The sequence below is a fragment of the Lonchura striata genome, chromosome 4 (genome assembly GCF_046129695.1).
Source record: "Lonchura striata isolate bLonStr1 chromosome 4, bLonStr1.mat, whole genome shotgun sequence".
Classification (NCBI taxonomy): Eukaryota; Metazoa; Chordata; class Aves; order Passeriformes; family Estrildidae; genus Lonchura; species Lonchura striata.
The window spans coordinates 62,938,022-62,965,500 of NC_134606.1; the positions used below are offsets into that span (position 1 = coordinate 62,938,022).

Sequence of the window (27,479 nt, forward strand, 5' to 3'; positions counted from 1 at the left end):
TAATATGAAATTATTCTTGAAAATAAACAAACAAAGCTCTTAATCTTTATAGCACTTAAAAATCCTAAGTGCGTAAAGCATTTTAGATGGGAACCTTTCAACATCCTATGCACTAGGTTGGGCTGTGGCTCTGTTTACACATGGCTGAAGTGAGAGGCCAAGTGATTAGATAGGATTGCACATTAAGCCCTCACTGGAGATGGAGTTAGTTATTAGGAGGCCCTGACATTTAACCTTTTTACCCGTGCATTGGCATATTATGGTTTGTAAGACAGCTTGGAGACACTGGGATTGTGCTGTAAATTGTGAGGGTTTCGGACTGCCCATTGAATTCCCTAACCGTTTTCTCCTTTTCCTATTGGTGACCCTACCCAGCTTAGTCTCTGCCCTTACAGATGGTTACTACTGACACCAGTCCTAAATTTAGCCCTAAATTTTTTCTTCTGAACCCATCCTTAGTCCTAATTTGGTGATTGTAGCCTTTAGCAGATACAAGCCAAGAAAGGAAAATTTCCCTGCTGATTCTAACATCTCTCTTCATCTGGCAAACCTCTGCTGAACCCAGCAATGAGTATTCCTGCTGGCTGCTACCCAGCCCTAAAAGTAATTGACTGAATTTTTGGATCCTTCTCTTACTGTCTGTTGACAGTGGTAACTAATAACAAACAAAAAATCTGAAAGCCTTGCAAGTGAATCCTAGCTCAAATCTTGCCGTAACACAATGCAGGTGGCTCCCACTGAACTGCTAAATAAGGCATGAACTAAATTATATTTGGTTCCATTGTTTTATATTGATTATGTATGGATAAATGTCTTAGAGTAGTATGAATTCTGGAAACCAGGAGTGAAGATTATAGAATGTATGTAAAGCAGTGTGCCTTTTATTTCCACCAAATGCGAAAGAAGAAAGAATCAGGAAGGATTTGGGTTTTTTAATGGGTAACAGCAAGCCAGCTTAATTGTAACTTGCCAATAGTCACAAAGTTTTCAATTTTTAAGCTATTTTTGTATTAGTAATTTTGCTTGCCTTATAAAGCATTTTTTAATCTCTGTTACTAATAAAGACAAGAGGATGGTTGTGCTTTGAGTTGACATCAGACCAAGAATACAAGAAGACTGTTTATGCAGAGATTCCCACTTTCAGATGCCTGCTTCGGGATTGAGACATATCAGGAGAAGATTCCCCTCCTCCTTCCCACAACCATACATGAGAAAGAAAACATGAGTGCTTTTCCTTTCCCTTTGTATCCATATAGCTTTTCCTTTCCCTTTGTAACCATATAGCTGATTGTATGTGAACCATTTGTCTCATCAGTCTTGATGGCACTTTTAAGGAAGTTTTAAATACAGGAGAATTAGATAATGATTTTATATATCTTTTACTGAGAGAAATTAATTTTTGTGATGAAAAATCTCTTCATTTACTAGGCTCTAATTAGGAAATCACCATCCATTTTCTGCACTCAGTTCTATATAATCTGTGCAACTGTGAGCACTGTTCAAAACTTATTATAATACCTTTGTCTGGGAATCCTACACTGGTCTTTGGTACGTTTTCCTTTGTTTCGTTATAAGTTGCTGCAATGTAGAAATAGGGAGGATCAGCTTGCGATACTCATGTTTGATTTTATTAAGTGCCTGTTACTGCTAACTCTACACTCTAAATAAATTTGAAACCAAATCACTAGTTTTGAAAGAGTGGGCTGGGCTGGAGAAAAGCCATAATGTTTTGATGTGGGTTTTGGCCACAGGAACAGAGAGGTCTTCTGAAAGGAGTGAATCTGATCTTATTTCTGTTTTTCTTTAAAAGTTTTCTTCTCATCAGACTCTGTCTCTTGACATCCCAGGGCATCTCTTCTTTCTATTGCATCACCCCATGATTACACAGTACTTTGGTGAGCATTCTTGTGGTCGGTAACCTATGTTAGTACAAGTTGCACTTCCAGCTTTAAATATGCCTCTAAAGAAGATGAAAAATAAACAAATACTTGACAGTACTGAGGGCCCATGTCCACCTGGGCACAAGCTTGTGCTCAGGGTCTTGCACACACCCAGTGCAAAACTGTGATGGTAGAAAATAGAAAGGCCCTGCTGGAGCCTCCAGAGGAAAAGCTAATGATGCTGGGGTTTGATATTATCTGTTGCTGCCAGTGCAACCTCCCTGGTTAATACAACTTCTGTAAGGGTCAGAAGCTGTCTGTGAGAGACTTTGTCCTGTGCTGGAGCTTTTGGTGCAAAGTCTCAGGCACTGCAACTCTTTCCTGTTAGCTCTCCTGTGCCCTTGCAGAGTATTTGCTTTCCCTGCCTGCTCTGCTTTTACCCCTGGAAGATACAGCTGTCATTTCTATTTAAACAATTAGTTGTATAATTTCTGTACATAGAAACAAAGGAGTTGAAGAATAAATTATTGCAGAACTTTTATTGTACAGTCTCTGAGGAAAGTGGATATTGTACTTTCCTTTCTTGCTTTCCACTATACTCGACACTTGCTTAATCAGATGTGCCGACATGCTTCCCCTGAGTAATTTTCCTTATTGTCTTAAGTTAGACATTTCTGCTTGAAACACTGCCTGAACATTTAATTGCTTTGGATGGGTATTTCTGCAGGAAAATCTTGGTAATATGAGTTATGCTTATGTTGTGTTCCCATGAACTCCAGATACTTGTATGTATGCTTGTGTGTTGCATCTTGGTATGTGTGTACCGTTCAGCCATGACAGGAAATGAAGGGAAGAAACACTAACTAGAAAAACTTGTAATTCAGTCCTTAAGCCTTCTTTGATATGCTGTACCTTGCTAGACAGGATTGTTATTTGAATTGCAGGATTTGAAGTTGAGGGCAGAATAGCCTGAAGCACTCTGTCATACTAACACAGAAGCTTTCATAATTGGTACAATTAATACCAGTATAATTTCTGTTGTAGTCATCATGTAGGAAGAAAACCTCATTCATTTGACTGTAAACATTGAGGGCAGTATTTCTTACACATTGTGGTTCACTAAATTCCTCACAGTACTCACAGAGGCTTGCTAAACTGAGATTATTTATGTGAAGTGATTTATTGGGCAAAACTGTCAGCAGAACTGCAAGCCTCAGTCGAGCTGGGTGAGATTTGTTATATACCATGGCCTCTACTAGGGTTCTGGCAAGAGAACTTTTCCTGAATAATGTGAAAGACCTTGTCAAGCTGTCTCTGATAATTAGATTTGACATAGCTAATACCTGAAATACAGGCAGGACAGTCATGTGGCCAAATCATGGCTTGTCAGCAGTGAATGTGTTTGTTTGGGTTGCCAGTGTTGTTTTTGGGAAGGAAGCATTGCAGAAAGAACATCTAGAAAAAAATGTGTAGATACTTCATCCATTCTATGCTGAAATAAAAGGCTATAGTTTTGCTAAGCCAAATGGTTATTTATATATTTAATTAAAGCATAAGAACATCCCTTGTTTGATAAGAGGAGACTGGGAGATGTGCAGATGTTCTGAAATACTTCAAACATTTTAATTCTGAGTGTCTGAGAGTCACAGAATGAGCTTATGTTGTCAATCCTTCCTAGTCCTGAGGAACAGCAACATTTAACCATCTATCTCTTTAGTTTAATACTGACCTCCTGTCTCCCTTTTTTTTTAATGGATTATAATGTTGGATTAAGTGAGGCCGTCATGCAATGTATTAGGTGCTGCTGTTGCTTTCTTTAATGGCTGGGGAGGGATGCAATTTAAAAAAAGAAAGCAATAAAACATGGTTGTGCAGAAGTGTCCCTGTGTTTGCTGAAATTACAGATAGCATGACCAAGATCATCTAACTGTTGGAAGAATCCTTCAAGCAACCTGGGATTTCTGTGGGCATCATTTCTACAGAATAAATACACAATGTGCAAATGCTGGCTCTTGCGTTTAAAGAAAAGCAGAAACAATTGTTTTCTGTTCCCTTAATGCCTTTTTGTGTTCTTCAGATCAAAATTTGCTCATTTATATTAAGAAATGAAAATATATTTAGCTTGCTGATAAATGAAAGAGCTGCTTTAAAGTAATTCAGCAATTATTCATATTCATATCTCTTCCTAAGAGAGACAGGGAAGGTCGGTGCACGGTACAGCATGAAGTAAAAATTCTTCTCTTCTTCTTTTAAAAGAGCTTTAGATTAGTGTGTTTTGTTGCTTTCTAGCTTTAAGATTTTTTAAATTTTAACTTCCTACTATCAGAGGAAAAAGCTTTCTGGATTACTGTGGCAAACAGGCTAAATGGGTATAGTCAGAAATAGTTGTAGTTGCTTTCAACCAAATGTGGCCAGTTGCTCAATTGCCTTCATAATTCTTTCCTCTGCTTCTTAATTTGGTTGGCTGCACCTTTTTTATTTTTTTCTTCTAGCTCCAAAAGAAAGTTCACAATTCAAGGAAAGAATGAATTGGAACAGCTGGTGGCGTTTTTCTGAAATGCACATTCCTGCAGGTAGCAGGAGTTGCACCAGTTGAGCAAAAAAAAAACCCAAAAACCAACTTTGCTTATTGTTTTCTTTGGAGCCACAGAGTGGATTATGAAATTCCTGGAATCGAATGAAACTTCAAATATACAAAACATAAAAACAATGTCGTCGGCTTGTGGTTTGTGTTATTGGTAGGTTTTGGGGTATTTTTTGTGTTTCAAATTTTCTCTAACTCTGTCAGGCCTTGGACACAGGGAGAACTTGTGTCTGTGGCTGAAACCCCTTTGAAAGTATGAAGAAAGCCAAAGAAAAGCTAAGTTTGCAACTGTCTAAAGCAATTTCCAGCTGATAGTCTGGCTTTGTTGCACTCTGTTCTTTATTATACAAATCTGGCTGCTGGATTGCTTTGGTGCAGTGCTGTGCAGCAGCCACAGGTTCCTTTGGTCCAGTCCATGGGAGGTTAGAGTTGAGCTTCCCTGAAGAAGTGATAATTCTGGTTTATGGAGTCATTAGACCCACTGCTTTTTCGAATAAACAGAAGAGAAACTGGAACAAATGTTTGTATCTTACTCTTATTTGATCTGTTTGGCTGTATCACAGCATATTATTTAAGCTGTGTCACAGGAGTTGGTAGTGTGATGTTATTTCCCTCCCCGCCCACCCCCCCCCTCCCCTGCAGTGTATTGCCAGCTCTTTTTTTTTTCCCTTTTGTTGTCCTTTTGTTTCTCTCTGATTTCTGATTTCTCTGGTGCTCTAAGAATTTTTTTAAACCAAGAAAAAAGTGAACTTATCAGGGAAAGGGAGTTTCCTACTTTACAAAAGTGAAGATATGAAGATATGATCTATGAGAGAGTTAGTGCTATAAAAAACTTAAAGTATTATTTATACAGACTTCAACCCTTTTTTTTTTTTTTTTTCCCCTGAAGATGCCTAGCTATCCTGAGAAGTGCTATAATGCTTTCTGGTTTTCCCAGTTCATACTTGGCTAAACTGTGTGTGTGCAGAATGGATGGGGAAACTTACTGCCTGATGCCTGGTGAGATTTCCCTTCCCTCAATTAACTAGCTGGATCGTGTCAGTACTGCAAGAGAGAAACTGTGGCAACTTCTGTCTCTAACACTTAGAAAATGCTGGAGGAAGCTCAGGTGTGGCTATAACCAAATTAAACTGTTTCTAGCTTCCATGAGTCCTAAGCTCTTAAAATAGCCCCTTAATTGCTAACTTGTTAAAGCTTTTAATAAAATATTTACTAATTTCTCTCACATACTTGGATGGTGTGAATGTGGCTTGATAGGCATGTCTTCATAGCATGATGAAGAATTTGGCAGCTAGAGGATTAAACACCATCTTGTTGCTTGTGATCTAGGTCAGATATGAATCTGGTGATCTGGATAATGACCCCCCAGTCATTGTTGACAATTACCTTGCAGTGGGCCTTCACTATAAATTAGAGCATTCGTCTAACATTATGCACAGTGTAAAGTTGCAGCATCATCCCTTTTTCTTCGGTTGTAGTATAAAAGTATAAAAATATTGTGAAATACAGCTAAGAAAAGAAAATTCTAAATGAAGACATGACTTACTCTGAGGTTTGTTTGGGTAGTTCAGCTTTTAAAAACAGCACTGGTGAGGGAAGATGTGGTGACCTGAATAACTGAGTATATTGTTCACTAATAGATTTTATCCTGCTGATAAGAGGCTGAGGTACCTTCCTGTGTAATAGCTGGGGCACAGCATGAGTCAGTGACTTTATCAAAGTCTATTCATGGGCTGGAATATGAAACAAATTCTCTTGAGCTGGGTTCTATTGTTTTGTGCATGAAGCCTAATTCATTGTATTTATTTCTACTTTTAAACAGAATTTATGCCAAGTCACTTGAGTACTAGCAGACATACACTACATTTATTTATTTGTTTGCTAGTTTGTTTGTTTTCACAGGACATTTCACTAGTGTGAAATCATTGCCCCCGCTCCTTCAGAATTCCTGCCTAACTACAGTTGTTTTGAGCTTGGGATGCTGAAACAGTGGCAGGTATATGAAGCTAGGCAGATAGTTTGCAACTGGAAGTTTGCAAACATGCAGGTGCCAGTTTGATTCGGGATGAAGGTGTGTTTCCAGTGCTGTGGCCGGGCTGGTGTGTGCAGAGAACATGGATGTTTGTGGCATTTGCTAGCTGCTGAGCTGCTATAAATGATATCATCAGAGCTACACGTTGTCTGTGTCTTACTCTGGGTTCATGATTTGGCTTCAGCCAGCTGCAGGGCAGACTTGCTTCATGTTTGAATCCAGTTTTCCTTGCAATACTGGCCATCAGTTTGCCCTTTTGGTTCTTAAAAGGATGAGTGTGATGTGTGTTGTGCTTCCTCCATGTGTACTGTGTATCCCTGGTGGTCCTTTTCCCATGGTTGCAGGATTTGCACAAGCCCAGCAATTGGTTTTTTTATCTTACTTCCCACAATTACATTTACACATGGTGGGGTAGCAGAAATAAAGGTAGTGCTGCCATTGATCAGAGATTTCAGTGATGTCTGTTGAATGTGCAATTTGATCAAATTACCAACTCACTGGTTCTAATACAGTCTTTCTTGGAAAATAAATCCTACTTATACTATGTCGTAAAATAGTGTCTCAGTTAATGTTACAAAAAAAAAAGTTGTTATTTTGGGCTTATAAAAATCTATTTCCCGCATCATCATGCAACATTACTTGCAGGGTTGGAAGTGATGGATGCAAAGACTTTGAGATGCTTTATAAAAGATTGGCTTTAGTTGTTATCTGCTCTTCTGCATGCATTTCTGCTCCTTGGGAAGTGAATTCTGTGTTTCCAACTGCCTTTTTTTTTTTTTTTTGTCTGCACTAAATTTATTATTATTATTATTATTATTATTATTATTATTATTATTATTATTTGCACTATTATTAATTTTTTTTGTTGTTGTTTGCACTAAATGCACTGATCTGCTTCTGGAAATACTTGGTGAACCAGGGCAGAGTGTTGGCTGTGTGTTGGCCTTTTTCCAGCTCAAACACCCTGCAGTCACATGTGTAGGGGTTATCATCCTGGTTTGAACTTTGTTCTGGCTTTTGGATGTGATAAATGCTCCAGGATCAACATGATAGCAGTTAATGAAACTACGGGTCATCAGTGTTTGTTTCTGAAGTGGAAACTGGCTGTGGGAGGGGAAATGTATTTCCTGTTACTTCATAATGTGGAAGCAAGGGATCTGCCTGGGCTTCTGTGTTCTGCTCTGCAGAGCTGCCGGGCTGCTTTCAGCAGAATGAAGTGGAGAAAGGTGGGGAGGAGCTACATGGACTTTGATGTTTAGTGGTGCACGTGTAGTTCAAGATGCTGTTCAGTGCACCACTGAACAGCAGTGCAGTAAATAAGTGCTTCTCATGTTTGTAACATGGCTAGGTGGCATCTTTCAGTGGCATGAAAATAAGAGGGAAAAACAAAGTTTCATTTCTTTGTGTCACAGGCACTTTGTTAGGCTGTGTGCTTATTTTTGGAGTATCCTGGGCATCCAAAGCATGGTGGGCAGCAGGGGAGGGAGGAGATTCTGCCCCTCTGCTCTGGTGAGATCCCATCTGCAGTGCTGCATTCAATTCTGGGCTCCCATCACAGGAAGGGCATGGACCTGTTGGAACAAGTCCAGAGGAGGGGGATGCCAAGATCATCAAAGGGATGGGGCATCTCTTCTATGAGGAAAGGCTGAGAGAACTGGGATTATTCAGCCTGGAAGAGTAAAGGCTTCAGGGTGACCTAATTGCAGCCTTTCAGTACCCAAAGGGAGCCTATGAGAAAGATGGAGAGTATTTACAAGGGCGTGTGGTGACAGGACAAGGGGGAATGGCTTCAAATGGAGAGACAGTAGGTTTAGACTGTATTTTAGAAAATAATTATTTACTGTGAGGGTGGTGAGGAATTGGAACAGGTTGCCCAGAGAAGTTTTAGATGCCCCATCTCTGTAAATGTTCAGTGCCAGGCTGTATGGAGTTCTGAGCAACCTGGTCTAGTGGAGGGTGTTCCTCCCTTTGGAAGTTGTTTTGAACTAGATGATCTTTACGGTCCCATCCAACCCAAATCATTCTATGACTCTATGAAGTATGTGATAGTGACTAAAATGTGACTTCTTGCAATACTCTAGAGTAAATGATGAAACAAAGATTATAGAATTGGAAAAAAAGGAGTTTACTAATTGATTATTTCAACTTGGCCCTACAGGTCTGATCTGAGCATGTTTATATTATGAATAGACTACACTGTGTATCCAGCAGTACATTTTTATGTATCATTAAAATTAGCCATCTACATGGGGAGTCAGACCACTGCGCTCTCAATTTGTGCTTGTGTCCTGCCTTCACTTTTCTTTAGTTTTCCCTATTCCCCTGGTATTAAATTTGGAATTTATTCAGGTAGTCCAAAAAGACAGAACCAATTTTCTGTTTAATGAAAGGCTTTTGTCCTGACTCTCTTTGTTGATAACTAGAAAATGCTTGTGGCCATGTAAGCAAAATGTAAACAAAATATCTGTGTCTTAGCTATGCATCCAACTAACATTTCTGCTGTAGTTGCAAGTATGCTTACATTGGTATAAAGAATTTGGTAAAAAACCCAACAAATACAATGACTTACAGTCTTTTTTTCTCAATAGATCTATTACTTATGGAGAGTTGCAGTTGTAATGTTAGTAGGGGAAGTTTTACTACTGACCAGCAAAGATCCTTGATATCTGTTCTCCAGCAGTTGTGGATTTTCTGGATTTTCTCATCTGTCTCTCAGTCAACAAAAATAAGAAGAAAGGTAAAAAGAAGTCAGTGAATGTGTTGCACTTCTCTTAGTTGGACATTCCTGCTCTTTAATTAGCATTGCAAAATACCTCTGTCATAAGATAAAGTGTCACTTACAGGTCTGCACATGCTGGATTGGTTTTTTTTTAATTTTTTTTTTTTTTCTGTGACATTTGTACCATATGGAACTACTCAAAACCTCCCCACCTTTGTTTTGGCTGGTGTCACCCCTCAGAGTTTCTCATAGACTTTGGTCTTTTGAGTAGAAAGGTAGAGAAGTTGCAACTGAACCCCATTTAACAGGTTTTGCAGGTTAGTAGAGGTCCAGTGGACTGCAGCAGGGTGACTTCTGACTGAAAGTGCCAATCCAAAAGCCTTACTCGTTGAAGCTAATCATCTTTAGAGGTTTAATGTTCTTTGTTACGTAGCTTCTGATCCTGTCTGAGATTTTGTGTCAGTGTAGCCTTCATCTGTTCAGGACAGTAAGAAACAATACTTCCATGATACTATAATGTTTTTAACATGCAGGTAGTCCTAAATCATGGTGATAGTAGGAGGAAGTACAAACCTATTGTGGCTGTACATGTGGTCTGGCCTGAGCTGCTGACCACCACTGAGCTTCTTCATCTGCTTCTCCCTCCCCAGGATCTGGAAGGTGCTAATTGATTACTGTGGTCTGTGGCTCTTAATACTGTTTTGTGCTGCACATACTCAGAACAGCAATGAAACAGCCTGGACTTTGAGCAGGAACTTTTCACTGAGTTTGTAGTGTGTGTGTTTGCATCTTCCTGTAAAGCATGGCAAAGCACTGGTTTAAGTGGGCAAAGTAGAAAATTACAGCCCAAATTTGACTCATCAATGTAGAGCCTAATGTTTAGGAAACCAATTAAGTTTAAAATTCCACAGCTAATGTGTTAAAATGGGTTTTCTTTTTACCTGCTTCAGCAATAATTTGATTATAAACTGGGACATGAGAAGAAATGTTAGTAAATTAAGAATACATTTAGGAACTTTCGGTGTAGGAATTATTTATTGGTGCTAACTGGGACTAGAGAATGAGATTGAGGAAGAATTTTAAGGCATGTCTTAGTTGGCTGAGGGATCTTTCGTGCATCTTGCAGAGTTTTGAAACAAGCCTAAAGACATTTTGCTTATGAGGACTAGAAGAAAAAGCATGAAGATTTGAACTGACACTTTGTCTTCAATACTTATTCCACTTATCCCAACCTAAAAATGATGTGTTTATATGATGAGATAGGTAGGAGTTGCTGGTGCCAGTACAGTACACTAGGTTGTTCACTGTAGTTCTGAGGGCCACGTGTGGACAGACCACTTTTGTCTATGCAGCCTGCTATGGAACAGAATGGTTAGAAACTGTTCTGATTTACATCACTAGACTCATTCAGATTCCCCTGTGTCCTACAGAAATCAGCAAATGTTTTTTCCAGCTGTCATTGACGGATGCCTTCACTGAACACTTCAGGGTTTCCAGTGTTTTGCTGCCTTATTTTCATATGTGGTAGATTGAATGAGGCCAGTTCCTTTGGTGTAGAGAGGTTTTATTGACATTTATGGTTTGGGATTTGTTTTGTGGATATTTCATTGATAGCGTAGTTCTACAATTACAAACCAGCAGTGCAGCACAAACGAGATACAAGACTAGGATTCCTGACTCCTTCCTTCTGGTCTCTGTGACAGGTGAGCTGTGAATTATCCAAAATAAGATTTGAGCAAATGAAAGTATACTTGATCTGTCTTGCGACAGGCTCTTCTCTTTAATCAGAAAACTACTGACAGCCTTTCAGACAGCCTTACCATGTGATAACTGCTTCACAATACTCCTCTAATTATGTTTGCTTTTTAAATACTTGTGTGTTGAGTGGCTCTTGAACCATGCTGTTGTTGCAGGATTGACTTTGACATGGCAGAGCATCTGTCACTGCTCTGGAACAACAACCCATAGCTGTTATTACAGGTGCTTGCAAGTTTTCTCATAAAGGTAGTGCTCTAGATACACAAAGTAAACTGTTCACAAAGCTAAAAAGATCTTCTCCATGGATTCTTCTAGTTATGAAGTACCAGTGAGAATTAGTAGCAGAATTTCAGGAACAGGCCTGCCATGAGTTGTAGCTCAATCCAAGGATACTGGGATCAGTTATGGTGGTTCTTCAGGGGAAAGACCAAACTTTTCAAGTATGCCAATAGATGATAATCTCACATTAAGGAGCCCAGCTGTGAAATGTTTGCTCTCCTAGTGGTTTTATTTTTTTTTTTTTGGTCATTGTTGTTTGTTTGCTTGCTATTCCTTTTGGGCTTTGTAGAAAGCATAGCTGAGTGTCCAGTGAGAATAACTGTGCTGCTGTACGTCACCTTGTGTGTCTCTCCTGTGTATATATAAAACCAAGGTATTTAGATTATAGTGGCACTTGGAAAAGCAGGGGGGGATTAAATCCCTGTAGCTGAGCAAGACTGAGCATGGTTGTGGTGAGACCAGAGATCAAAAACAGAGTGGACACTTTTATGTCTGGTGTTACTGTTGCTGTTTCCCTAGCCATGGACAGAATTTGTTCAAGTAGTTCTTGTAATGCTTTCTCTTGTATTTTAATCTTTCTGAGGGGGGAAAGTAGGAGAATACAATTATTTCAGTTCTCTAGAACAAGATGCTTTTGACAGTACTTCTCTTTTAGTACTATTTTAGTGCTTAAGTGGTGGTAAATACTAAATTGTAAGTAAATCTTGTGCTGTCCTGTGACTGCCTTAACTGACTAATCACTGCATTGGTGGTCAGTCTGTCTTTCCCTCTCTTGCTTTTAGCTTATGACTTTGAATTTATGGAAAGCATGTATCTCTTTCATGTTAGCCTGAGCTGTAGGTTTTCTTTTTCCCTTGAATGTGAGAAGAAACAGACTGTTGAAGGAGCCAGATGGAAAGGTCTAATTTTGGGAAATATGGATGTTACATTGTCTAACAACTCTGCCATTCACATATCTGTTAATATGGGGTTCCATTTTATTACTTAGGTTACTTTCTTCACTGCTTGAGTGACTCTTATCTCATAGTTAATTTGTATGTTTTGATCATTATTTATTAAAGGTTTCTGTTTTGCAACTGGAATAAATATAATGTAAAACTTGTAAGAATGCAAGAGATATTGCATTAGGGAAGACATGTCTTTGTTTTCTTAAAGGGAAAGAGCAAAGAGAAGGGAGAGGAATAAAAAAAAATAAATCCGCCCTTCCCCCCTTACCAATCATCAAGATCAGGTTCTTTTAAGTTTTCTCTATTGCAATATTGCTCAGCCTCCCTGAAGTACTTTTGCATGTTTGCAGGAATAGATGAATAAATACCCTTCTTTTCTTCTGTGACCATTCCTGTCACCTCTTAGAATGCCTTAAAAAAAGAAGAAAGGGTCCAGAGTAATTCCTAGTTTATTTCAAATAAATGAAGTGTTCATTTTTCTAAAGGCCTGTAATTTCCAGAAGAAAGATTTTTAAAAACTAAAGTGCATATTTTTTCTTAACAGCCTATGATTTTTTATTTCCTCAGAGATCAGGAGTTTCCATGTAGCAGTCTTGTCATCCTCTGTTTCAAAAGACACAGGCTTGGTCACTTGAGACTGAGTCCCTTCTTTTGCTCTAAACTAGAGATCAGAGAGTATTTAAGCACCACTTCTTTAGTGTGATCCACAGACACCTGTTTAAATCTGGTTATAATTTTAAAGACAGTTTACAAAAGAGCCCTTTTCATTGAAATGTCAGCCAAGCAAATTGCTTTCTTGTTGATTTGTACTCTACATGTATAAACATAACCACATGACAGTTGGATGAGTTGAATGATAGTTTTAAGTGCTAATATTTTCAAGTTGTTTTTTTTTTTACGGTAATGTCTGTTGTGGCAGAGTGTGGGACAAACACAGGGCAACTACTTAATCTTCCCTATCAGTTTGGCAAAATCTAGACCTAGTCAAGCAATTATACCCTGCAGTTGTCATGATAATTCACATGTGATACCTTGTTCAAATTTTTTTTTTGTTTGGTATTTGTTATTAGTTAAGTACTTTGATTTCTTCCATCATTTCAATTGTTTTCTGCTTGCTTCCAAGCTTGATCTGTGAATAAATAATCAGATATAAAAGGCATGTGCATTTCAAGTTCTGTGAGCAGACAGGACAGTTTGTACCAGTGAGTGCTGAAGCTGAGCTGTAAAGCCATTCAGCTGGAGTTCAGAACGCAGCGGGGATTGTTCTAGCAGGACAGTTCAGAGGAGGTAGGTGTACATGTCCTGTCCCTGGACTGTACAGATGCAGTGCTCTCACTGCTGAAAGCTGAAGCTCTTCCTTCAGATTGTTGTGTAATTTATCATCCCATCTTTGTATATATAATTTGATATATTTATCATTCCCCAAATTCAGAATTTGGGGCTCTTCTGTGAGTATAGTACATTTAACAGTGTGCCCAGGTGGCCAAGAAGGCCAATGGCAGCATGGCCTGGATCAGCAATAGTGTGGCCAGCAGGACCCAGGCAGAGATCATCCCCTTGTTCTGGGCACTGAACAAATCCTGGGTTCAGTTTGGGACCCTTCCTGACAAGGAGGACATCGTGGAACTGGAGCTTGTCCACAGAAGGGCAGCAAAGAGAAAGGTCTGGAGCAGAAATCCTATGAGGAGGAGCTGGGATTTTTTAGCTTGGAGAAAAGGAGGCTCACAGGAGAGCTTATTCCTTGTAACTCCCTGAAAGGAGGCTGTAGCCAGGTAGGGATTGGTCTCTTCTCCCAAGGAACAAACAACAGTGCAAGAGGAAACTGCCTCCCCAGGGGAAGGCTAGGTTGAACATTAGGGAAAAAAACCTTCACTGAAAGGGTTATCAAGCATTGGAACAGGCTGCCCAGGGAAATGGAGTGACCATCCCTGGAGGTATTTAAAAGTTGTGTAGATTTGGCACTCAGGAACACGTTGAGGGGTGGATTTGGAAGTGTTAGCTTTTAGTTGGACTCAATCTTTAAGGGTCTTTTCAAACCAAAATGATTCTATGACTCTATAACATAGATTATCCAGTCCAAGCAGCTTCTCATTTCAGCTGTTAGCCTGGCAAAATATTTTAGGTTTTTTTTCCTTTATTGTGTTATGTTCTAGAGAAGGGAACCCACATCTATGGTGGTGAAATAGCAGGCCAGAGGCCTTACAAACTGAGTCTCAACTTGAGCTGACAAGCCATGAGAAAGCTGACAGCTCTTGGTGAAAACAGTCCTGCATCAGTGAAAAACAACTTGTTTTCTTTGAGAAGAACTTTAGGACTGTGGAAAACAACCTGTTTTCCCTGAGAAAGAACTCTAGGACTGTGAGAAACACTAGCCACCTGTATACAGTGGTTTTACACCATTAGGTAGAAAAATGAAAACAGTATGTCACAAACAACTCAGTCTGCATGCACACATCGAGGGATTGAGTGACCAATCTATACAGGGTAAAAACTTGTTACTGACCAATTTGGGACAGACAGAGGATGTTCTTTAAAAACTCTATATAAAGAACAAACCAGAATCTTCTTTTTTGCTCCATAAAAAAGAATGTGTCCTACACTACAGAGCCACATATCTAGATTGAGCTGACACTGTTTGTTGGCAGCCATGGATTGCTTTAGTCTCTGCTCGGGTTTTGTCTGCCTCTCAATTTGTTCTGATGTGCAGTTAAAGCTTCAAGTGTGTTCAGTGTGTCGGGGCTATGAGGACAGGGTTGTGGGTAATTAGGCTGATGATAAGCAGGGACAGTATTTGAATATGAACTGTTGTTTACAGGACACAGGGAAGAGAGACAAAAGAAAAAACAATTATTTCTGTTTTATGAACAAGCTACCTGAAGCTTAATAATGCCTCAACTCCAGAAATGGCAATGGAAACACTTTAGAAAACATCTTTCTTTTTTGGAAATGCTGGCTTGCTCCTTTTCCCTCAGCTTCCACCAAAGAAATTCAAACATGACTGAACCAAGCCCTGAACTTTTGTATTCTTACTCCGTTATAGGCAGTCTTCCTCATATCCTCAGTCGAGAGAGTAGTCACTTCCACTGCAGGAGATACACACAGGAGTTTCTAAGGGAGGCTGTGAATTCTTTCTTGGTATTGCTTGTCTTGGGCAAGAAACTGCTTTATCTGCTCTTTCATGACAACATATTATGGCAAAATGCACAATAACTAGTAATGCAGCTGGAACAGTTAAGTAAGGGAAAAATCAAAAAGTTACTTAGGCTTGTGCTTTCACTCAAATTTTATATGTTATGCTTATTTAGAAACAAAACCAGCTTGACTTTTTCCCAAAAACATAATAGTATATTTAAGCTAATTTTTGTGTGAATGATATAAATTATGTGAATGATATAAATGTGAATGATATAAAGTATGAAGGATATAAAGATAAAAAAGATTCTCACTGTGTTACATACTGTAAATGTTCTTTTTGTTTGAAAACATAATGAAATATGGAATTGCATTAGAAGACTAAAACATTTTTTGCTTCCTACTGCAAGGTGTTTGTTTTTCGTGCCTCGTGTTTCTTAGAAGGATATGGTGTTTGCTCTTGGCTATCTTTAATTGCTTTTGCTCAGTTATTTTGTTTTTTAATCATTTAGTGATCTTTGATTCAGGAACCAAAGGAAACTCATTTAGAGAAATGTACTGAAAACCCAAAGCAGTGAGGTTTTCACATGCCTGTGTGCCAGAAGCTTTAAGGTCAAAAGTTTTTTCCCAGTCAGAGTCAGTGAGTTTTACTGTGTGTCACTTTTGAAATACACATTATCAGCCTACATTTGATTCATTGGCCTCTTGTAAAATTTCTAATCTGAAACTTTCAGAAGGATTACAGGATTTCTTTGCACACAGAGTCCAACTCTTGCACAACCCTCTGGACCAAAGATGAGTGAAGTTTCTCCTTTGGCATGTACCACACTACATTATTGATTGTTTAATTCAGTATTTCCTGCTAAGCTCTGTGAGCAATTATTGGTGGCAGAAACAATAATTTTATTCTTTGCCCAGACAAATAAATTGCAATAATTGGAGAAGCTGGCAGGTGAAATGAGGCTGAAATATCTGGGTTTTCTCTAGCAATTACTTTTTTAAAAAAGCTACAGTGAGAGCAGGGAAAGAGAAGTATAAAGCTTATCCTTTAAAGTAAAGGTTTGTGTATTTGGTGCTTCCTGCAATTTTTGTTTATTTAAAGGAAACTTACATTCAAAATAAAGATGTCGAAATATTCTGTTGTGTTCATGTAAGGCTTTGGTCTGACCTAATTAGAAGCTTCATTTTTAATATGTTTAGTCAGAAACAGTTCATCTTAAAGCTGTCAGCAAAGTTTTTTTTTGACACACAACTGTTGTGTCACTTTGCACTTAAAGTCCTTATTTAAGTTTATTAATCCATTTAAGTCACCCATTGCTCTGCTGTCTGCTGCTTTTTCTGGAAACTGTATATGACAGAAGTACAGGCTGTCCTCTTCCTGTACAGTTGCTGCCAGCTGTTTTCTCTGTCAAAATTTGGATTAATTTCACTTCTGTGTCGAGCTGCAGCAAGGTTATTCTTGAACTCTTTCATCTTTGAGGATCTGTCCTTCTTGATGCTGAAGATTCATCTTTTAATAAATAAGGAAATAAATAGCTGCAGGATTGGGCACTTGGTCATTATGTGTTGAGTTATAGATCTCAACTGTTCATTTATCTGATTTCTCATTGTGTTTTCCTCTCTCCTCTCCCACTTGAATCCTGTTGCACTTGGGAAAATAAAGCTGTGCTGTCTCAAGTCTTTGCATACTGGAAGAATTTTGCTTAATGTTCATGACTCATGAGCAGAGGAATTGGTGAAAATATAACTTTATTTTTCTGAGCCTTCTCTGAGCTTCCTGATGATGAATTATTTGGTAGCCATTTCATATAACACCCTAATTATAGGTGTGCACTTGTGCTTCATGCATGTTTGGACGTGTTTTCTTGTAGAGAAATCACAGTATCATGCAAGTTCAATCTCCTTCTTGTTTTTTTCTACATATACAAATACTTAGGTAGCAATTCCATACAAGTGACAAAGTTTTGAGACATCTACCATTTTAGCATCTACCATTTTACCATCTACCATTTCACATTCATTGTGAATGATATTTTTTCCTGCAAAGGTATTTAATGTTTAATATTGACATTTCTACAAAATGAGGTCTTGCTGGAAATATTTCTTGGATGTGAACTCTCTGAGATGGTGTCTGCCCAGTGGCAGCAGATGTGGCATATGAAAAACCTGCAAGCTGGTGTGTTTGTTGTGACCTTCTCATCCCAGGCTGAGCTGGGTTTCCCCTCCAGCTTTCCCAAGCAGATGAAGTTTCAGTCATGTGTGCTTTCTACAAGAGACTTCAAGTAATTAAGTCAGTCCTGTTTCTTGGAAGGGGGAATCTCTGTGCCTTGGTGGTGGGTCAGGACCTCTGCTGGTTTGATGTCACAACTTGACCTGACTGCCATGAGCAAATTTTGCTGACTGAAGAAAGTAGATGTGTCCTGTCAGTTATTTGGATTTAGAAAAGTGCTTTGAATTCAGTGATTATTTCACTTAACATGAGTTGTGTGGGGTTAATGCTTCATTGCCCATTTTCACAGTGTAGATTTGATTATGTAGGGTTGTTCCCAGACCACAAACCTCTTTTATAATTTGCAGACTATAATGGCAAAATTTAGCTTCTGACCAACAGTCAATTGCTATTTTTCTTTTGCAATAAAAACAGTATTTCAGCACAATAATATATTAACTTTGTAGTTGTCTGGGAACTCAGTCTGGGAATGAAAGCAATGATCCAAAATTTAAACATTCAGAATGCTGATGTTGGATAAGTATCTGTAGAATAAACATTTTTTTTTTCCTCTAAGTACTTTGTTTCTTTCAGAGTTTCCCAGTTGAGAATGTTTTCAGTTAACTAGCACAATTTTTCATCCTTAAGCAGTATGGTCTTCTGATTTACTTGCTACTGAACAGCAGTAATGCATGAAGGCCCTCAAATCTGTGGTGTTTGACAAGAATTTTAATTGAAGAATAAAACATCTGGAAATCTATGATCTACTAAGTGATCAGAGTTGTATTACAAATGCTATCAGTTTTAAATTTCCATTTCAAAATTTGTTGCTAGCAGTGTAATCTCACCTTCTGAATTCATGCATCTTCACATTAATAATAGTAAAATCTTGGTGGAATGCCATTAGTTTTCTGCATTGCAAATTTGTTTTTCCTTATTCTTCACTTTCTAATTTATTAATTTTTTCATTCTGTTTCATTGTTAGAGGCACAGAGTTTGTGCCATCGGGAAGATGGTTCGGATTCCTTTGAAGACAGATTATCTTTGTGGTGCTTCACAGGACCTTTCCTCAGAGTTGCAAGACCCTTCAGCAGAGACTTTGGGATACAAATATTATGTCAGGGTGGTTGCAGGAATATTTCTTCATCTCTGAAGCAGTGAATATATCTGCAGGATTGTAGGTCCAGGATGGAGCTTCTCTTTTGCTTTCATAATGTAACTTATGCTGTTCCTGAAAAGCAGAACTGAAAGATGTAGTCACCATCTGAGCTCACAGAGGGGTGGGAACACTTTTTCGCAAGAGCTTGTTGGAGATGCTTTAGAAAATCCATAATCATTGCTGAGACACTATATGTGCTTTTTTGCCTAATGCCTGTGATGCAAAGAGGAAAATGCCCTTGGCAGGGTGGAGTAGGGCTGCTGGCAGATTTCAAAGATCCAACTAAAAAGGCAAATAACCAGAGCCCAAGAAGGTGTGGTGCAGCTGAGGGACAATACCAACAGGACTTGGCACTTTTCCCATAGTAAGATGCTACTTTATTTCATATGTGGTAATTAGCATGTTAATGATATGTTTCTTGATGTGGAGGATTATGGAGTTTGTACCCTTGCAGTTGCAAGGATAGAAAGAGGAGAAATGAGTCAAGTCTGTTTAAACAATTTTGCATATTTATGGAAAAAATTAGTCTACTGACATCTGAAAGATTTCTTAACTTGCCTGTTCTGATTCGTATGTGGAATAGTGGCGTTTAGATCATGGGATTACGCATTTGAAAGAATGAAAATCATAAAATTCTTGCAAGAATTGGGTTCTCTCATTTAAGGAGTGGGGAGGTTAGAATGTGGGGAGATTAGAATGTGTCTTTTGTGCTCCACAATGTGACTTGTTCAGACTAAATAGCCTGGTTTTGCTTGTCTCAAAATGACACTACAATTAATGACTCCAGCATGCAGTAAAACTGGTAATAGGGAATGTCCATCACTGTGGAAAAAACATCTGGGAGCAGTAGGTTCCTAAAAGAGGCACTGTTTAGAAGAATGGTATTCATTGCCCCTGATATTAGTAGTTTTTATTAGATTGAACACTAAAAATATGCTTTAGTTTTTGGCTTCTGGGTTGTTATTAGTTGGGAGAGTAATGAAAAAATGTGGACTTTAGTGTAGGAGAAGAATTACATTACCTATGTCAAGAAGAAAAAATACATTAGTGATCAAGATTGCTAAAATTCTTATTGATCTCATGTTTTCACATATAAATTACCTTAGAGATGTTTTTTTTTTTATTTTACTCTTGAAATTTCCTTTTTTCTATTTGATGCAAAGTGTTTGGTTGCATGTGGGTTTTTTTTCTACTTGCAAAAATGCTTTCCATGTTAAAATTTGAAAGACTTCCCAAAACATTGCTGCTGCCATCTCTATTTTTTGTAGTATTTTGAAAATTTAAACTCTTGCTTATGTGCCTGAAAAAATTCTGACGAATTTTCCAAAACAGTAAAACAGTTTGTAACTTTGGTACACTTAATGTGGAATTGCCTCAGACCTGAGCATATGAATGAGGAGGATGTGTAGTTGTTGACAGCTGAAGAGGAACTTTTGGGCCAGCATGAGCAGGATGCTAGTTGGATTAAACTGAAATGGTGAGAGGTTGAGGTTTTCCTTATTTGTTTTAAAGGTATGGGATGGACCAGCTGCACTGTATTATGTAGGGGAGCCAGTGGGAAGTTGAGCCACTTGACAAATCAGTAATATGTTGCTTTATAATAATTTTCATAGCCAGAATTGCTCAGCTTTCAGAAACCTGTGAGCTGCTATGGGTAATGTGACATGATTAAGTTGAGACTCCAGAAACCTCTTAGACTTTTAACTTGATTTCCATTCAGGTGGGAATGAGTAACTTTGTGTTTTAGAATTTTTTTGTTTTGATTGCTCTTTCAATATATTTATCAGATAAAAATGAGGAGTAAAAAGTCTATTTGGTTTTAGGGAGTTGGAATGTGTTACTGCACTTAGGAATTTTGCCACAAGGCCTGCATCTGCTAAGTTACTAAATTAATCCTGTTTATCCACCCTGCTAAGGTAGTGACTAAATCCTGTTCATGTTCTCAGTGTCATGGATTATATTATGTTCATTGTTCACCTTGTGAAAGGGGGCACAGAAGAGGAACACAGAGTTGCTTTTAAAGTGTTGAGATGGTGCATTTTTTGTATGAAATGTCATACGAGTCCGTACTGCGGCTCTTGGACAAACTATTTTAAGTGCTCTGTTCCTCTGTTGGCTTTTGTAGGAGACTGGGAAGAAAAGGGGAGAGGCCAACTCTGGCTCAGTTTATTTTTGCCTGTTTCATGATGGTGTGTGGCTTGCCTGATCTTGGCCCACTTCAATGAAAATACCTCGAGAAGTCTAATATTAGTTCTTAAAGTAGCTTGAAGATGATCTTGGTAGTTAAATCTAAGTGTTTGTTAACCTTCTAGCTTTTTAGAGGGGATGTTGTTCAATGAAGCCAAAGCACTTTCAATCCATGTTAAATAAAGCTGCTGGAAATCTGTCATTCCTGGATTGTATCTGTTAAGAGTCAGTGAAATTTGAAGTTAGGATTGAGGAATGGTGATGTAATTCCAGTCCTTCTTAAAATCTTGATGCAGAAATGTATATGTTGTTGTAGAAAAATATTAACACATACAAATGGGTGCATGTTGTTCTGCCTTCCAGAAGAGATCCTGAATAGCTTTAGAAAGCAATATTGTGAGGGGCTTTGTGCAAGACTTCTGGTTTGTGTGGCTAGCACTGAGGTTAGTACTGATCTTAAAAGGAATCATTGGATTCTGGTGCTGTTAAGTGAGGCTTGGCCACCACCCAGCAACTAATGGTGTCATGTTGGCTCAGCTCGACTGAGATAAGGAACAAAACTATTTTCTTTTAAATCCAAATGGAAAAAATATTGAGGTTTTTGTGTGGGTTACTGCCAGCACATCCGGCACTGGACAAACTCACAGGAGCACTTGTTACCAAGGTGTTTCAGAGCAAAGTGAGGAAGCAGGCAGCTGCTCCTGTCTCTTTTGCTGTATTTTTAAATAGTTGCATCCAAATATGAAAGAAGTACAGTGTACTGATATGAACAATGCCAAAGAAAAAATTAAAAGCTCTGATGTCCTTGGGTCCCCTCCCTTCTCTCCTTGGAAATCTGTCTTCAGTCTTTTGGTCCAAATATTTAGCAGATGCTTAGCTCCTTTTAGTGTTTTAGAAGGTGAATCTTTGAAATGACTCTGCCTTATGGGTTTGCCGGTATTCCATTGTATTCAGCAGTGTTAGTGTTCAGTTGATATTTAAAGCACTCTTTGATCTTTAATGCCCTGTTCCTCCCTTTCAGTGATAACCACTGCTTGTAACAAGCAACAACCCTATTGCTGCTTCCTTTATCTTTCAGTTTGGTGTTACTTTGTAAAAAGTGGAGATTAAAGGGAATAAAATAGTTACTCTTCAGTGGGCCACAGCATTATTCACATAACCAGTGTAACTGCTTATGCTGTTTGATACCTAATTGTACTCAAGTGATGTTTTATTCTAGTGTTTATAGCTGGAATCCATTTGGGTTTGCAATCTGCTATATAACACATACTGGACTTGCAGGCTCTCATGCTGCTGTGGAACAATGCTGGGATGTATCTGTCAGTGCCAGACAAATAATTTTGCTCTAGTAAAGGTCTTCTGACACATCGTGGCGAAAGCCAAGTTATATTTATGAAATTTCTAATTCAAACAACAATGGTCGGTATTTAAATTATAGCACAATAGTCAGACACTGTAGTACTTACAATTATATCAGCATCTAGTTTGTTTTTATAAATGCTTATAGTTGGGTGAACTTCTGTGTATGTACATTTGGAATTTATCAGAGGAATTGAAGTTTTTTGTTCCACAGTGGAAGGTTTGACTGCAGGTGGTCTCAGGTATCTCACTCTGGCTGTGGTTCCTCAGGTGGCAAGAAAATCTACAAAGCTGTTATTTATTTATTTGTTTGTTTGTTTCCAGCCACAATCCTTGTAATTTTTCCTGTGCCTTAAGAAAAAAATCAGTATTCTTGCTCTGACCTTCTGAGAAAGTTTTCCTCCATTGTTACTTGATACTCAGTTTTGATTTTGCTCCAGTGACTTCTTGCTTTTGCTTAAAGTTCCAAGTTCTTAAAATCCAGAAAATCTCTTCTTGTTTTCTTCCAGATGTTGATCCAATAGTCAAGTATCTGCAGCTTCTCTTGACCCATCAGGTTGTTTTTCTGTGACCCAAATCCCTAAGTCCCTCCCACTCACTGATGGTTTCCAAAATTTTCTGTAATGCTTCTTAAACATTTAAGAAATTATTTATGGAAATATGTTGCAAAAACTTAATGTGTCTTCATGGTTTTAATGAGGAACTCTGTAAATCTAGCTTTGCTGTGTGAAAAGGTTATTGCTTCCAACAACATAGTCAGTCCTTGGGTCAGTACTTTCCAATCCCTGAGCAGGTTCGGTGATGAGAAATGCATAAATGTGGGTTTCTGATCCTGTGAGAAGCTGAGTGTTTTTATTCAGCCCATTCTCAAGCTGATTGTGGATGTTGGACTTTGCACTGAAAAAGCCTGGGTGTGGCCATAGGTTTTGTTTGCTGTCACTGTCACAAGAGAGTGACAGTGGAGCCTCTAGAAAGGCTTATAAACTCACTAGTATTGTACCTGTTCAGTCCATTAAATGGGGGTGTTGTGTGCATGTGGTGCTGCCTGAGTCTCTTAGCATGTATCTTGATCAACATGATTTGAATGCTTCACCTCTACGAGTAGGAGAAAACATAATAAACAATTCCTTCCTCTAGCATGGGGCTGACTCTCATATGACAGGGCTTTGGGAGGGGATTATTGGATTCAAGAAAATGTAATAAGTTTGGGAGAATGAGTGTTGTTGGAACCATTCTCCCATAAATAAATTCTTTTCAGCCTTGTGCTGTGACCTGGCTCACAAATAAGTGTAACATTAGATGGTTAAGAACCTTGTTATTTTCTATATTTAAGCCTTTCACATCCAACAGAACTTGTTTCTTTTGCTATTTGCTTTATGTACAGCTGTTCAGCCCACAAGACATTTGAATTAAAACACCCATGTTTCCTTTCACATGGGAGTTACATTACTGCTTCCTCAACCTCCTTATCCTTGTTATTTCAACCCTGTGCAGCATCCTACTACATCATGTGTTGGAGGGTATATGCACAGGTTTAGGAGGGAACAGCTGTTACACAATGGGTGAGGAGAAGACTAATGAGAAATGGGTGAAAAGAGAGGAAAAGGAACACAAAGCATTTATTTTTTCATTTTAGACTGTGTTTTGCTGTTTGTAGAGTATTTGACTTAACCTTTTAAGTAGTTGAACTGAACTTCCAGTATGAGGGGTTGTACTAGGACATGTGATAAAATATGTGGTGTGTTTGATGCAGGACTGGTAATAAAATTGTGTGATTTTTTTGTTTGTTTGTTGTTGATTAAAAAAACAAAACAACAAACCAAAAGAAAAAAGAAACCAAAACAAATTGCCTCCCTCCTAAAGCTAGAACAAAAAAGACCAAGCTGGTAATCTTTTAGTGCCTGTTAATATTAAAGAGCAAAATGCTTAGCTCGCCTGTTAAAAGAGTTCTTCTTAACCTTTCAGAACTGCATGTGATAAGAAAAAGATTATAGATTAACTAAGTACTTTAAGTTGTCCTTAACTTTGGCTGACAGCAAAAATATGAGTAAAACCTTCACTACTGGGTAGAGGTATACCAGGACACGCATCTTTTTTTTTTTTCCTACTGAATTGTATCCTTCCAGAACTTGTGACATTCCCAACCTGCACATGTCAGCACAACAGGAAAGTGTGTGCACACTGTTTATTTACAACTTTATGAATTTAAAGATTTATCATGAGGATTTATCACAATGATATTGTGACTGAATATGGAGTCTGATTACTTCCTGAGTGCCTCTGATCTCAAATTGCCAAATGTTAGTTTGGGTTAAATTTGGGTTGCTGGAAATGTTTTATAGCTATTACAAAACAGTTATTATATAAAATTAATTTTAATGCTGTGTGTTTAACTTAGGTTTTGGCAGAGTTTAACTCCATGGAATTTCTAGTTCAAGTGCAACAATTCTATTGCATTTGGTTTACGTATATTTATGTATAAAGATTTCACTAGCAGAACTATCTGTGTACAGTGTCTAGAAAATTCCAAGATGTGTATTTGTGCTGATGAATATGTGAGTGAATTTAGGCTAGTAGAACAAGACAACTTACAATTTACAGTGTCATGCCCTTAACTTCTGTAATTATAGATTTGTTTTCATGGCCTGTGCCCTAAATTGAAGTGAACTGTAAGGGTAGATGTAATACTATACACATGATCACATGTGCTTTCTACTGTATGGCTTTGCATAAAGAAATCTGTGTGACAAATTCCTTACCAGAAGAGGGTTAGGCAACACTGGATGTCCTGTAATGTTCTTAGACAGACCTGTATTAAGAGTTTCTTGTAAAATTTGGTTATTCTAGGCATAGAAAGATCTTCTGGCCTACATAAAATGACTGCTTACCCTTTAACCTGTGCTTTTTTTTCTTGCAGACCTTTCAGCAGCCCAGAGAAAATTTGCCCATTCTCTGAGAGACTTTAAATTTGAATTCATTGGTGATGCAGAGACTGATGATGAAAGATACATAGGTATGTACGAAGTAACTGGGAATGGCTATATTTTGTCAATGCCATCCTGCAACATTATTAAACTTTGTATTGTTTTATATTACAGATGCATCACTTCATGAGTTTTCAAACTTTTTAAAAAATCTTGAAGAACAAAGAGAAATTTTGGTGAGTTGCAATAAATGATTTAAAAAGCTCTGCACATAGCAAAGAGATCAAGGTGAAATTGTTTTTATTGCTTCGTTAACCACCAAGGCGTTGCTATCACTGACTTAACAGTGGGAACTCTCATTGTGCAGCATCTGGTTCTGTAGTCTAGAGTACAAACAACTAGTTCTCATTAAAGAAGTAATCTGTATGGTAGGGATGGATAAATATGAGTTGGTTTAAAATAATCATGCCAAGATTAGTTATGGCTGGGGTGAATGGGAAAACCACCCTAACTTTGTTTTCCATTTCCGGTAAAAATCAAGTTGAAAGAGTTAATGCTGCAGCAGGGGACACTCAAGTTTTGGCAATTGGCCAGCTTTGGATACAGGATCTCTGTAGTTCTGGCTTCAATGCTTATGTGGATCTGGGATGCAATCTGTTGTATTTATGAAGCAGCAGACTTAGAAACCTTTACCTTGTATTTCAGCTTTGTGGTGAGAGGTTGGAGCTGCAGACAGCTGTTCTTTTGTGTAAAAGTTCTCTGTTCTTTGTTCTGTGGCCTGTGATTGCTTGGGGTGTAATTAGTGAAATATGGCTCATGTTGGCTGCACACAGAGCAGGGGCTGAGAGCTCTGCAAAACACCTTGCTACCTGGGTTTCCTAACTTTTCAGAAGATGGGGGTTTCTTTCTGGTTCTTCTCAGCAGCCGTGTGCCCAGCTTTTGTTTCAGAGCAGTGATTCATAGAGCAGCTGCTGTGTACCCAGTTTTCTTCTGAGTCAAACCAGATTCTCCATCTGGGACATGTGCTTAGATCTGACTTGATAGCAATTGCATTTCTTGGTATTTGACGTGATTATATCTTTACCTTCCTGGAAATCAGTGACACCTTGGCATCACTGAGAGGAAGCTGAGACTAACCTGCTATCTTCCTTGTTTCTTTCTGTCAGAAGCTGTGCCTGCAGTCCTGATCCCAGTAGTAGTCATAGTTCCTTGTAAGTGTTGTGTTCTGTCCTGGTATGCTGTTCAGATCTGGAACCACATTCGGGTCTGAATTAGGGTCAGTGTGGTTCTTCACACATTCCTAAAAACTGTCTTTGCATAGGAGAGGCAATTTTTCAATGTTTTGAGCTGTTTTGCGAAATTGTAGAGATTGGCTCAAGTATGATTCAATACTTCTTTTGTTTTTCATAATTGTACAGTATAGTCCTTACTCTGCTTTTTCCTGCCATCCATAACTATTTTATTTTAATGAATTGCACAAATCTAATTAATGAAAATATTTATAACGTTTTATAATGAAAAATACTTAATGAACTGCCACATTATTTTGATGTAAGGCTTTTGAGGGTTGACTTAACAATTACATGGCACATTTCAGTGACTATATAGATAGCTCTTCAGCAGGGATAGATCACCACCACAGGAGGCTGTGCAGAATCCAGTGCTGTCTGTCTGGATCGTAAAATACTTCTATTGTTCAAACTGTATGCCATGAAACTGTATTAACTTACTTTTTTGGTATGGTGCCCACACTACACAGAAGGTGTTATCATACTGAAAGCTAACTAGTATGAATTTCATGACAGGAAAAGGATGAAATGCAGTTTTTGCTAGAACCATGGCTGATGAAAAACAAGAGAGTATAAACTGTAATGGGGAAAATACTTAATGCCAAATGGAAACAGAATATATTCTCTGAGTTACCAGATGCATGGCCTTTTTATTACATTTGTAGTCTAGCAAATGTTCCTGTATCATTTCTGGAGTGAGCTTATGTAACAAGGGCCATAAGTCTCTGAGAAAATGATTGTGTGGTGACTGGTAAAGATAATTTTCAGCATCTGCTCCTCTGAGTTGTTGTTTTTTTTTTTTTTTTTTTTTTTTTTTTTTTTTGGGTTGTTTTTTTTTTTTATTTCTCAGTGGATGTTTTAACAGTGGCATGAGCTCTAGAGATACTCCCGTGGAGAATATTAGAGCATGTTGCATTCACATATGTTTGGAATGAAGTCAGGCATCCAAAGACTTTCCATTAAGATGCAAAGTATATAGCAGGAGTTTTTTTCAAAAGCGTTCAGTCTTTTTTAAGATTGT

At 38.3% G+C, this 27,479-nt stretch overlaps 1 protein-coding gene across 2 annotated transcripts in view; it reads left to right on the plus strand.

The window, feature by feature from the left end:
- ARHGAP10 (Rho GTPase activating protein 10) overlaps positions 1 to 27,479 on the plus strand; it is a 136,799-nt gene that overhangs the window by 14,458 nt on the left and 94,862 nt on the right. For both annotated transcript variants that reach the window (XM_021536597.3, XM_077783017.1), the window contains exons 2-3: positions 25,163 to 25,258; positions 25,344 to 25,405. In XM_021536597.3, coding sequence (XP_021392272.1) covers positions 25,163 to 25,258; positions 25,344 to 25,405 — 158 coding nt within the window. The remainder of the gene's footprint in view (positions 1 to 25,162; positions 25,259 to 25,343; positions 25,406 to 27,479) is intronic.